This window comes from Fukomys damarensis, unplaced genomic scaffold, assembly GCF_012274545.1.
Source record: "Fukomys damarensis isolate Sample0158 unplaced genomic scaffold, DMR_v1.0_HiC HiC_scaffold_37, whole genome shotgun sequence".
In the NCBI taxonomy this organism is placed as follows: domain Eukaryota; kingdom Metazoa; phylum Chordata; class Mammalia; order Rodentia; family Bathyergidae; genus Fukomys; species Fukomys damarensis.
Window position 1 is genome coordinate 6,729,704 of NW_022900949.1, and position 13,159 is coordinate 6,742,862.

Sequence of the window (13,159 nt, forward strand, 5' to 3'; positions counted from 1 at the left end):
CGGGGGCCGGCAGGGCTGGTGTCTCTGAGTTGGAATCGGCCCTAACAAAGGGGACAGTGACAGCCACAGCCACTGTCCCGGAGCGCTAGGGTCTGGGGAACCTCCACTGCCCCCCAACTCGGAGGGGCTGGGAATTTCCACTAGGGCCCTGGCGCAAGCCTGCCTCTGCTAATTAAGCCGTGACATCCGTCTGTGCTTTTGTGAGGTTCACCCTCCGTAAGGTGGGGATGATACAAGCTCGGCTCCCCCTGGGGTTGCTGTGCCTGGCACGAAGTCAGGGCTCAGGAAATATCTGGTGCTGCTACAGGTGAGTAAACTGAGGCACACACGCCACGCCCCTGAGCGACAGGGAGAGAGACTAGGACTCCAGCCAAATGTCAGCTACACTCTCAAAGCCAATAATGCCAGTTGTATTAGGCCGGGCGGCCCACACCTGTCATCCCAGCACTCTGGGAGGCTGAGGCAGGAGGGTCACAAGTTCATTGCCAGGCTGGGTAATTCAATGACACAGCGATACCCCTCTCTCTAAATAAGAAATACAAGAAGAGCTGGAGATGTAACTCTGCAAAGGCCCTGGGTTCCATTCCCAGTGGCCCCCATAAGAGCCAAGAGTCACGGCCAGTACAGTTGCTGCCCGCCTCTGCAGGTATGGGCCTTGGGGTGGGGCCCTAGGGGCGCAGAGGGCTCACCGGAAGCGCTGTGTCTGGTGGTGCAGGGGGCCCGCGTAGCGCCGGGCTGAGGACTGGTAGAGGTGGGTGAGCAGTGCCTGCCCGGTCTTCTGGCTCGGGTTGTTGGCGAACTTGACGGTGATGGGCTCGGCCGCACCCAGCGGCTTCTGCCCGTTCAGTCCTTTGATGGCCTCCTCGGCCTCGATTCTCTTGTCGAAGCGAATGAATCCCACCCCCCTAGAGACCCCTGCCGGGGGTAGGGGGTGGACGTGGCCATCAGAGCGAGCGGCGGACGCTTCCCACGTGACCGGGCCCTTCCCACGTGACCGGGCCCTTCCCACGTGACTCTACCCACCCCGTCTCCCCCAGGTCTCCCAGCTGGTGCCACCCTCCCCGCCCCATGGCCTGACCTGTGACCTGGTCCACCAGGATGCGCGAGGTGATGATGCGGCCGTATTGTGAGAAGAGCTGTTCCATTTCTTTCTGGCTCATGGTCTTGGGAAGCCCGCTGACGTACAGGTTAGCATCCCGGATGGACGCAGAGCTGGGCCTGGCGTAGGACACCTGGGCCAGGGGGGCAGAGGGACGGGGTGAGGTGGGCTCCAACTTGAAATCCTCCTGCCTCAGCCTCCTGCGTGCAGCTGGGGTTACAGGTGTTGGCTACTGCATCCAGCAATAATATCTCTTCCATTGATTCCATGAGTGGAGCAGAGCAGGGAAGGCACGGGAGGAGACGTGGCCATGGGTACAGGACAAGGGATCCTAACCCTAACCCCAACCCTAAAAGCCACGACAGCTTCATCCTTTGGTCCCCAGCCCTGGGTGTCCCTGATACCTACCTGTCCTTCACAGCCACCCTGTCTCAGCCATCACCACGGAACCTGGCTGCTATGCTCACTTGGTTCCCCCCATGGCAGCCAGAGGGCGCCTGTGAACACCTAAGCAAAGTCACTGCCTCTGCACAGAACCTTCTATGGCTTCCACCTTCCTTGGTATTAAAGTCCTTCTTGGAGCTCACGACGCCTTGCATATCCTGCCCATCAGCTGTCCCAACTGCCCTGATCTCTCCCCAGCTTTCCCCCCATTTGCTCTGATTCAGCCACAGGGCCTGGTATGTGCTGTGCTCTCTCTGCCTGGAACTCTTTCTCCTTTTTCTTCTCCAGGTCCCAGCTGAAACCTCTCCCCTGTCTCCACCCCACAGTCCCATCTCAATTCACTTTCTCAGAGCACATCTTTCCCTTGTGAATTTACACGCTGCAGTGTGATCCTTCGATTCCAGTCGCTGCACAGGGCCCAGCCCAACCCTGAAACGCTGCAGCTGTTGAAAAAATGCTGGACGCGAACATTTATTCCCTCAAACAGTGCTGAGTATTGTGAATCGGGGAAAGAAAAGTCCATTTACGAGACAGCCAGCATTATGTGACCCCACCCCATGCACGGCCTCAGACTCAGTCTGAGCTCTGCCCCCAAACGCTGCTGGGACCTGTGGGGGCAGGAGGAGCCCCGCCCTGCACTGCTGCCACATCTGGTCTTCCTCTTCCCCGCTACCTCCCCGTAGTCAGGTCGGTGCTGAGCCTGGCGTTGTTTGGAGCCGTGAATAGTGAGGGTGTATTATTTCATCAGAAATAGCTAATTAAGAACAAAATAAATACACCGAGCAGGGTGGACTGGGTGGGGCTGGATTCTGCTTAATGCGACTACACACCTGGGGTCCTCCAGGAACAAACAGACACACACAGCAGCTGGCCCCCAGTATGTTTATATCGTTTGGTTTTGTTTTTGTGGCACTGGGGGTTGGACCCAGGGCCTTCAAACTCAGCTACATCCCCAGCTCTTTTAATTTTGAGACAGGGTCTCCCTAAACTGCTAGACCTTAAACTTGCAACCCTCCTGCCTCAGCCTTCCCGGTAGCTGAGATTACAGGAGAGAGCTGCTGTGCCCCGTTGAGGATTGGCTTGATGGGTCAGATATAGGGATGAGGGAATGAGGGCCCTGAGCTCCAAGGTGGGGTTCAGGGTCTGAGATCCCCTGAGGCACACAGTAGGTCTTCACAGGCCTTTCTCCTCCCTCCACACAGGGGCTCCCTGGGGGCAGCAGTGGCAAATTTCTCCCACACCAGGATGGCACCTGGCACACACGTGAGGGAAAACACTGGTCTGAATCTGCCAGGACACGGCAGGGCCCGACCGCGTGACGCAGCCTCGGGGACCCACGGGGTGCCACCATGCAGCACAGCCACCAGCAAGGGGTGTCACCACGACACTCCCAGGTCCCCTGGGGCACGAGGCGCTTGAGAAGGACACACACCTGTCACCCACAGAGCACCCAGGTCACACACGTTCTGACCCTGTGGGCGCAGACACCCACACAGCGTCATGTGGATGCACAAACACCCCATGGAGCCAGACACACCGCGCTGGCCCCAGGTCCCAGCCGTGTGGGTGTCACAGTCACCTTCCCTCAGACACCAGCTTCTCCAGACTGCAGGGACACACGCCTGTCCCAGCTGGCCAGAGCAGCAGGACAGAAGCCAGCTGTATAGATGCTGTGTTACACAACGGCCATGTCCCTAAACACAGCTCGGAGTGTCACACACGCACACACACGAGCGCACACTTGTATGTGGTCACTGGTGCCCACCCTCACACACCGGGGTCCAGCTGGCCGCAGAGGGCCAAGGAGGCCGTAGCCTCTTTCCTGCACAGCAGGCCCAAGTCAGTGACAGGAAGAGGTCCCTCACCTCAGTCCCTATGCAAACCGGGGGCCAGATGGGCACCCCCATGGGGCCTCCCTCTGAGTCCTGCAGCAGATTTGTGGGGCGGAGCTCACATCCCCCCCAGGCAAACCCGGAGAGGGGGTTTCCATGGTGACCCCCCAAGGGAACCAGGCTCTCAGGGTCCCGGCTGCAGCTGCGGGGAGGGGAGCTGTGGGGGAGGGGCGCCCCTAATCCCCACATCCTACACCCTAATTAGGCTCCAGATGGCAGATGGGCCCCCACCTCCACGGGCTGGACAAAGGCAGGCCGGGGGCGGCCCCCGAGACCCGGTCACACTCACTCGGTCCCACCTCTGGGGTCTGGATGGCTTCGCAAGCTTCCGGAGGTGCTGGGGCTCCCGTGAGCCCCACTAACAGGCCAGGAAACTGAGGTTTGGAGAAACAAAGCAACTGCCTCCCGCACCCCCCACCCCCATGCCCCGCAGCCAGGAGCCCAAGGCGAGGCTGGGACCTGGGGCGCGGGGCTGCACCCACCTTGATGGTCTTGGTCTGCAGTTTGAGGCCGTTGAGGGTGTTTATGGCTTTGTCTGCGTCGTTGGGATCGGAATAGTTCACAAACCCGTAGCCGAGGCTTTGCCCTGGGTGCGAGATCAGGATGCGGGTTCGGCCCCTCCCGTGGCCCAGGGCCACCCCGTCCCCGGGGCCCCCCGCCAAAGGCCACACCTGTGATCTTGTCCCGAACCAGCTTGCAGGACTCGATGTCCCCGATGCTGCCGAACAGACTCTTGAACTCGTCCTGGGTCATGTTCTGGGGCAGGTAGTTGACGATGAGGTTGGTCTTGCTGTCGTCAGTCGCTCCGTTGGTGCCCAGGAGCGGCCCGTTGGGCAGGGCCGGGCCGGCCGGGCCCCCCCCCACCTGAGACTCCATGGCCCCCAGTATCTGCTGGAGACAACAGGTCGGACCCGCTCACTGCCCAGTCCCTCAAAGGGGAGGAGAGCGGATTGGTCCACGGAGGAGCCATGTCCCGGGGCTTCGTCACTGCCGCGAACCATGCTAATTTATGTTTGTGAGACAAGGTATGTAACCCAGGCTGGCCTTGAGCTCACAGCGATCCTCCTGCCTCGGCCTCCCTAACGCTGGGATGGCAGGTGCGTACCATCACGCCCCGCAACAATGTTTTATTCTTTTTTGGTACCGGACATGGAACTGGGGTCCTTGCAACCACGGAGCTAAATCCCTGGCCCAGCAACGTTTCCTTCTCATTTCCTCCTGCTTATCAGCAAAGGCAAACAAAACAACCCCCCTGACATTATTTGCCGGCAAGAAATTCCATATACAAAATACCATTTGCAGCTGGCAGGGCTGTGGGGGACAAGGAAGCCGTCTTCACTGTTGGTGGAGCGCAGACTGGGGTAACCACTGTGGAGATCAGTGTGGAGACTCCTCAGAACACTGAAACTAGGGGTTCCATGTGACCCAGCTGTTTCCCTTCCTGGTATCTTCCCAAAAGAATCAAAAGCATCAGACTGCAGAGCTATATGCACACCCATGTTTATAGCAGCACAGTCCGTGATAGCTAAATCTTGGAAACAGCCCAAATGCCCATCAACCGAGTGGATAAAGATGTCATTTTTCTATATAATGGAGTACTACTCTGCTGTAAAGATGGATGGAACATTTCTAGCTAAATGAGACTATTACTCTCTCTCTCTCTTTTTTTTTTTTGGTACTGGGGATTGAACTCAGGACCTTGCACTTGCAAAGCAGGTGGTGTGCCACTGAGCTACGTCTCTGGCCCTAGACCATACTCTTAAGTGAAATAAATCTAACACATGTGTAAATACTGCACTGTTTCTCTGGTGTGAGAAACTGAAAAGTGGAAATAAGGACTAAAATGTATAATAGATATTGGGAAATGGGAAGGAAATGTTTAAATAGGAAGGGGAACAAGGGAGGGGGAAGGGAGAAAGGAAGGAAAGCACAAGAAAAAGAAAGTAAAAATGAAACATAATGGAAACAGACAGCTGGGTGTGGTGGCGCATGCCTGTCATCCCAGCACTTGGGAGGAGGCTGAGGCAGGAGGATCGCTGTGAGTTCGAGACCAGCCTGAGCTACATAGTGAGTTCCAGGTCAGTCTAACTACATAGGGAGACCCTGTCTCAAAAAACCAAAGCCAAGGGCCAGGGATTTAGCTTAGTGATTCGGTGGCCTGCCTTGTAAGCGCAAGGACCTGAGTTCAATCCCTGGTACAAAAAAAAAAAACCCAAACCCAAAACAAAACAAAAAAATGTAAACAAAGCTTTTCCGTACAGGGAGTGGAGGGGTTGAGGGGAGGGAGGAAGGGGAAAAAAAAGAAGAGGCAGGATGTACCATGTGCAGGTGCAGATTCCCTATGATGAGCGTCATTATTACCTATGCCTAAAATGTACCAATAAATGTTTTGCTTAAAAAAATAAAAAACAAAGTACAGTTTGCTAGGAGTTGCAAGTCTCCCAAAGTTTCATGGGATAGAAGCTTGGCCTTCAGGGTAGGGAGTGTGGCACCTTTAAGAGGCGGGACCATGGAAGGTAATTAGGTCATTGGGGGCATTGCCCTTGGAAGGGATTAAGGCTGCTCTCAAGGGACCCTGGTTAGTCTCGAGGCTGCCCTAAGCGCATGTCCTCTTCGGCACACAGCTATCCCTCTCTGCTTCTCCATCACATTTACACTGAGCCAACAGAGCCCTAATCGGAGGCCAAACACATGTGCCCTGATCTTTTAACTTTCTGCTTCCAAAACTGACCTTGCTGGCCTTGAGCTCACTGTATAGCCTAGGCTGGCCTCAAACTCATGGTGACCCTCCTGCCTGCCTCAGCTTCCTGAGCTAAATAAGCCTTTTTATAAGTATTTAGACTCAGGCATTTTGTTACAACTTTAAAAGCAGGCAATAGGCCAGGTGTGGTGACGCATGCCTGTAACTGCAGCATTTGGGAGGCTGAGGCAGGACAGCCTGGGCTACACAGTGAGTTCAAAGCCAGCTTGAACTATGTAGCAAGACCTTGTCTGAAACAAACAGGCAAATACATCAACAACCAAACAGCCAGGAGAGGTGGTGCATGCATGTAACTACAGCACTCGGGAGGCTGAGGCAGGAAGATTCCCATGAGTTCAAGGCCAGCCTGGACTATATAGTAAGACCCTGTCCCAAAAACCAAAAACAAAATTAAGATAAAAAACAAACCAAACAGAGGCCTAAAACCAATGTGCATTTTCAGAATAATAAAATGAACAATTTCATCTTCAGAATAACACATTTAATAATTGTAGTAGCTTTGAGTGGTCCTTCAGCCCCTCCGTAATCATGATATTTTCTTTCTCTAACCCAAGGTGATTCCAACCCCAAATGTCTTACTGTGTCTTTCCCTTCATACAGCATCTTTCCATTATATAGTTACTCTCATGATTCTTCCCTTGAGCTATTGTTTTTGGTTTGGGAATTTTTTGTTTGTTTGGCTTTCACCTATTTAGGGTTTCACTATCTGACTCAGATTGACCTTGAACTCACTATTTATAGCCCAGGCTGGCCTTGGGCATGTGGCGATCCTCCTGCCTCAGCCTCCTGAGCATTGGGATCACAGGTGTGTGCCACCATGCCCAGCTGGTTTTGGAGGCTTTGGGGTATAACAAAAGACACCTGCAAATAATGACAGCTTTATTTCATCTCCTGTCTACACCTGTTTCTTATTTTTCTTGCCCTAGTGACCAGACATGGTTAGGGAGTGGCTACAGTGTGATGGATAGTGGCGTCCACATTCCCAATGCTTTAAAAAAAGAGAGAAAAAAGCAAATAATAAATAAAAGGTGAGAAAAATCTAAAACAAGAAAAATGAAATGCTTTAAATATTTCACAGCTAAACGTTTATGATGTTTGTTATAGGTGGCCTTTAGCAGATTAAGATTTTTTTTTTTTGGCTATTTTAGAGACAGGCTGGCCTTGAAGTAGGTACCCCAAGGTAGCCTGGGACTTGGGAAAGTCCTCCTGTCTCAGCCTCCCAAGTGCTGGGTTTACAGGTATGCACCACCATGCCCAACAAGGATATTTTGTTTAAGGCTGGGGTATAGCACGGTGGTGGATTACTTGCTTATTATGCTGTCTTTTTTTTGGTACCAGGAATCTAACTCAGGTCCCTGTGCTTGCGAGGTAGGCTGCAAAACCACTGAGCTAAATCCCCGGCCCATGAGATATTTGTTAAAGGAAGTTTTTATGGACAAAATGTTAATATACCTATTGAAATGAATTTTTTAGCTTTAACACACTCATCCCATGAATTATGTTACTTCATGTTCCAAAATTAAGCCAACCGTTGCAGGACAAACTCAGCTGGGTCCTGCTTGTTGCAGGCTTGTTTACATAGACTGCTTGATTTGACTTGGTCTTTTCTCTCAGGGACTCACTCACGCATGGTAACTAAGTGGTCACCACTAGCTGCACACTCAGCCTGTGTTCTAAAACTCTGAGGATTTCTTCAGTTTTCTTTGTCTCTCAGTGCTGGGGATCAGATCCAGGGCCTCATGCTAGGCAAGGGCTCTACTGCTAAGCTGTACCCGCTGCCCGGTTTTGTACTGTATTCTCCCTCTACCTCTCTCTCTCTGCTTTTTTGAGACAGGGTCTGGCTCTATGTTTCAGGTTGGCCTTGAACTCACTGTGTAGCCTAGACTGGCTGCAAACTCTCAGCAATCCTCTTGCCTCAGCCTAAATGTTGGGATTACAGGCTTTTGCTGCCACGCCTGGCTGTTTAGTATTCTTTGCACGTGTGTTCAGTAGGCTCTGTTGTTTGTTATATAATTCACACAAAGACTCCAAAAGGGAAAAGTTAATTTTGCATGACAGATGAGGAATCAGGCTCCGAGATGTTGAGGATTTTGCTGAAGTCACAGAGCACACGGGTGGTGGACTAGAATTTAAATGCAGACCTCTCCAGACATGAAGACCACACGACCATTCTCTCACTGTGGCACATGAGTCATCCAGACTGGTAAGATCTCTGACAGCTCTGTGTCTGTTCTTGAACATGCCCCTTTAACCTCTTAAGGCTGCTTTACCGTGGGACGGTAATCAAAACAATTGGTGGGCTGGGGATTTAGCTCAGTGATGCCACCACCTGCCTCACAAGTGGAAGGTCCTGAGTTGGATCCCCAGTACCCCCCAAAAGAGAAACACCAAACAATTGGTAATCACTATCTGAAGGGCCACAGAAGAATCTTTTTTTTTTTTTTTTGTACCAGGGGGTCGAAATCAGGTCCTTGTGCTTGCAAGGCAGGCAGCAGAACCACTGAACTAAATCCCCGGCCCTAGAAGAATCTTAAAGTTGCATCCGATCCACAATGAAACTGTGCTGGGATGGATTGGTACTGTCTCTCAGGGCCCAGGAAAGTAAATCAGCCAGCTTTCCTCGGTCTCCTAAGGCTTGGCTGGTGAACAGCATCGCTGCACTTGAAAACTCACACAGGTTCAGTCCATGGGGGCGTGGACAGAGGACAGACAAAGCAAATGAACAACAAAAAACACCTCAAACTGACTGATCAGATCTTTAGAGGAATGAATTAAGAGTTTCCAAAACCAAGTTCAGTTTCTCCAGAAAAGACTGCCACGATCAGCTGGGAACCACCAGCAGTCGCATCGCGCCGTTACCTCAGCCGTCCCTGATCAGGACACAGGGCCGCAGCTGTCCCCGCCTAGCAACACGACTGCCAGGCACCACGACATAAGGCTCTGTACATGCAGGAACACCCTCCACACACTAAATTGCTCGGGCTGAGGTGGAACTTGTGACCCTCCTGCCTCAGCCTCCCAGAGTGCTGGAATGACAGGCGTGCACCGCCATCCCTGTCTAAAAATTTTCATTTCTTCTTCGTAACCCTGGACAGGGTTCCTGACCCTCCCCACCCCCATGCTTAACACACGAGGAAAAGGAAGTTAAGAGACAGTTGAGAGTCTGCCACTGACCATTCAGCGTATAAATGGTGGAGAAGCTGGGGGTCGTGGTCCATGCCTGTATCCCAGTACCCCACAGGCTGAGGCAGAAAGACTGGCTGAGCTCAAGGCCTGCTGAACTATGTCGTGAGACCCTGTTTCAAAAAAACCAAAACCAAAATCAAAAGAGGTGGACAAGGACAAGGCCCAGGAGTTCTCCTGATGCTGAGTGATGTTTCCAACTTCTGCTGCCGGCCAGGACAGGCCCAGTGCTAACGTTTACCATCTGTGCGTTCTCAGATCTACCATTTGGTGCTCCTGGGCCTCTGCTCTAGTCTGCTGCAAACTCCAAGGTATGGCCTCCTCAGGGGCCCGGGAAGGAATCAAAGCCACATGTGGGGACAGTGGGGAAGTGCTCTGGAATCCATTAGCAATGTCTGCCACAAGCACAGTCAGGAAGTGGGTGTGGGTTTGTCCCAACACCGTCCCTGCTTCCTCTCTGCTATGGAGACCCGAGACTGAGATGGTGCTATGCCCTCAGTACCCACTGTGTGCAGGCCCTGTTGCAAGGGCCTCGAGACGTTTCACTCATTCTCCCAACAATCTTTTTTCTTTTTCTTTTGGTCCTGGGGATTAAACTTGGGACCTTGTGCTTGTGAGGCAGGAAGAGGAAACACTGAGCTAAATCCCCGGCCCTCTCCCAACAATCTTGAAAGACCTTGTGCATGTTCTCCATTGTTTAAATGAGGAAACAAAGCTCAGAGTCACTGGGGGATGTGAATGGAGAGCTTTGGAACTCCCAGGGCCAAGAAATCCTCCTGCCTCAGCCTCATGAGTAGCTAGGACTGCAGATGTCCACTATTGCCCTTGTTTAACATTACTCTTTCGTCTCCTTCTTATTTTGGTATCGGGGATCAAACTAGGGCCTTGCATTTGAGAGGCAGGCAGCGGGACCACTGAGCTAAATACCTGGCCCTTCTTCTTCTTTGTGGTGTTGTCAATTGAACCCAGTGAGCAGTGTGCTACATCCCAGCCCTTTTTCTTTCTTTCTTACTGGTTTATTTTTTTGAGACAAAGTCTTGATATGTAACCCAGGCTGACCTCAGACTTGCGGTGATCCTCCTGCCTCAGCCTCCTGAGTGCTGGGATTACAGGTGTATGCCACCATACCTGGCTGCATTTATTTTTATAAAAATGATGGCATAGGGCTGGGATGTAGCCTGGCAACAAAGTGCTTGCCTGGCACATATGAAGCCGTGGGTCACACACAGTGACTCAGAAAGAACGTGACTAGTGGTGTCTGCTACTAGTGCCAGCTGTAAAGCAGCTCCTGATAGGTCACAGACCTGCATCCGGGTCTCTCCACACTACCACTGTGCCGAAAGTCAGCCGATGCAGCGCATACCTGTAATCTCAGCTCTTGGGAAACTGAGGATCAGCATGAGTTCGAGGCCAGCTAGGGCCACCTAGCGAGATCCTGCCTCAAAACAACTACAACCACTACAAAAATATAGCCTTCGAGACAAAATTTTCCACGTGAAACTTCCAAGTACTCCTCTGGACGAGGAAAACACACGGAGGGGCTTTTCTCCACTAAACACAAGAAGCCGTCTGTGAAAGGACAGGGACCTACACCATGTGACACAATATGGAAGGGGTGGATCAGAGACTGAAATCTAGGCTGTGGACCCCAGCACCCACTGTCTAAAGCCAAAGGCCAATAACATTAAAAATAGTAAGAGCTGTGAGTCATTTGAAACTAATTCTGCTTTGAAGAAGTCGTAATAGAAAAGCAGTTGAGTGACTCGCGTTTGCTATGCCTCAGGCGTGATATTTTTTTCCCCATGCTGGTTTCCAACCCAGGACCTTGCTCATGCTAGGCAAGTGCTCTATGTCAGTACACACACACACACACACACACACATCTATCTATCATCTATCTCGACAGGGTCTCATATGACAGGCGAAGCAGCATGCCGGCTACTGAGTACACCCTGACTGAGGCCCACACGTGTGGGCTGCTGGCTGTACCCCGCCCCCACGCTCCTCCCCGGTCCGGTCTCCGTCCCTGGTCCCTTCGCTGAAGTCCGCCCAGAGGCACCAGGGAGTGCAGATGAGCTCTCATCCGGGATGAGTTGGCAGTCATGCCCGCGGGGGGGGGGGGCCACCCAGCAGCCCGCGGTACCGCCCTGCCTCTGCGCACGTGCGGAGACTTCACCTTCCCTTAGTCGAGTGGGAAGGTGGAGACTTTCTGCCGGGTTTCTCAGATTTGGAAAAACTTAGGGACAGTCAGAAGGGCCTAGGACTTACTCAGGGTGACAAAAGGAAGTGGAGGCGAGGAAGGCAGAATTTCACTTCTAATCCAGAGTTTATGGAGTCATGAGTTGCAGACCCCGGCCCTTCCAGTTTGGATGGAAATAGGATCGGATGGGTCAGATTCTGGTTCTTTTTTTTTTTTTCTGTACTGGAGATTGAACCCAGGGCCTTCCAGTAGGTTACACTCTCAATCCTTTTTATTTTGAGACAGGGTCTTGCTAAGTCACTAAATATCCAGGCTGGGTTTGAACTTGCAATCCTCCTGCCTCAGCCTGCCCAAGTACGGGATTACAGGAGTCCACTGCACCCGGCCTACTCACCCCACCAGCACCCCTTCTCCATTGCACCTGTGCCAGAGCTTAGCAGGGGTCAGGGTCACGTTGTGCCCTAAGTGGCTGAGCTGGCTGAGCCTATGTCGGGGATCAGACTGGTGCAGGCCACACCCTCCCTGCTCCAGCTGGCCGCGGGCCGTGTCCTGGGAGGACGGCGTCAAAGGGACTGGTCCAGAACAGAGCAGTGGGGAGGCTGGGAGGGAGGACATGGCCAAGATGGAGGCCGGGCTTGCCAGGGACCCAGGGAACCTTCCAGCCCACCTCTCTCGCTCTTCCACTGTGCTCTGAGGTTTTGCCTCTTCTGGTTTCTCTCCACCTCACTGCCCGCCTTGTCCCTTCCCCTGTCACTAACTGTTTTGCACCAAGGCACGTACCTGTGACAGACACATGGCTTTGGTGTGAAGGAACCTGAGACCAATTGCTCTACACCCTCCTGCGCTTGACCCTTTCTGCCCCCAGCCGCACCCGGGGCCCAGTCACAGGGACAGACCCCGGGCGCCAGCGACAATAGGGCATTGATTGGCCGTGCCCAGGAAGGCCCAGCCACCACGTGGTGCCGGCGGAGCCTCCTACCTCTGGGTCCTTGTCCTTCCAGGCTGGGCCCTCACCGTCTCCACCAATCCCCACTTCCTCGCCACCTATCCCGTGATGTCGGTGCCTCAGTGTCCCTGCATTGGTGTTCACAGGCCCCGGAAGGCCTCAAGCCCTCGTGTGACCTCTGACCACACCCTTTTCCCCTTTGGGAATCACTTTGCCCTTTCTCAAAAGCGGGGAACAAATAAAGGGAGGCCTAGGGATGCTGGACTGTCCCGGGGGTTCCGAGGGTCCGTAGGAGGCCACGCTCCCGTACACAGGGAGCGAGCAGCGCCGCCGGGAGGGGTTAGAAGCCGGCTCGAGGTCACACGTAGGGGGAGTAGGGGGAGCCGGGGCCTCGCTCTTCAGTGCCAGGTGGGCGGGACCCAGGGTCCAGAGAGGCCCAGACTTGGGGGGGCCCTGAGCGTCCCCACACCCACTGTGCCGGCCACGACTCGAAGTCAGGGCTCCAGGAAGACACACGGTCCAGAGACACACGCAGAGACAGAGAGACAGGGAGAACCGAGAAGGGAGGCCCGGGCGCTGGGACCAGACAAAGGACGCGCGGCGGCGCGGGGCGCTGAGTCTCGCGGCAGGGGCG

At 53.6% G+C, this 13,159-nt stretch overlaps 1 protein-coding gene across 2 annotated transcripts in view; it reads right to left on the reverse strand.

Annotated features, from left to right (window-relative positions):
* Positions 1–660: 660 nt before the first annotated feature.
* Positions 661–13,159, reverse strand: part of Elavl3 (ELAV like RNA binding protein 3) — a 13,547-nt gene continuing 1,048 nt past the window's right edge. Inside the window, exons 2-5 of one of the 2 annotated variants that reach the window (XM_019209126.2) lie at positions 4,107–4,323; positions 3,918–4,021; positions 1,079–1,232; positions 661–915 (exon numbers count right to left, since the gene is read on the reverse strand). In XM_019209126.2, the coding sequence (XP_019064671.1) occupies positions 686–915; positions 1,079–1,232; positions 3,918–4,021; positions 4,107–4,323 (705 nt within the window). In that variant the 3' untranslated portion in view covers positions 661–685. Of the gene's footprint in view, positions 916–1,078; positions 1,233–3,917; positions 4,022–4,106; positions 4,327–13,159 lie in introns of both variants that reach the window. The other variant, XM_019209125.2, reaches the window with a different exon arrangement.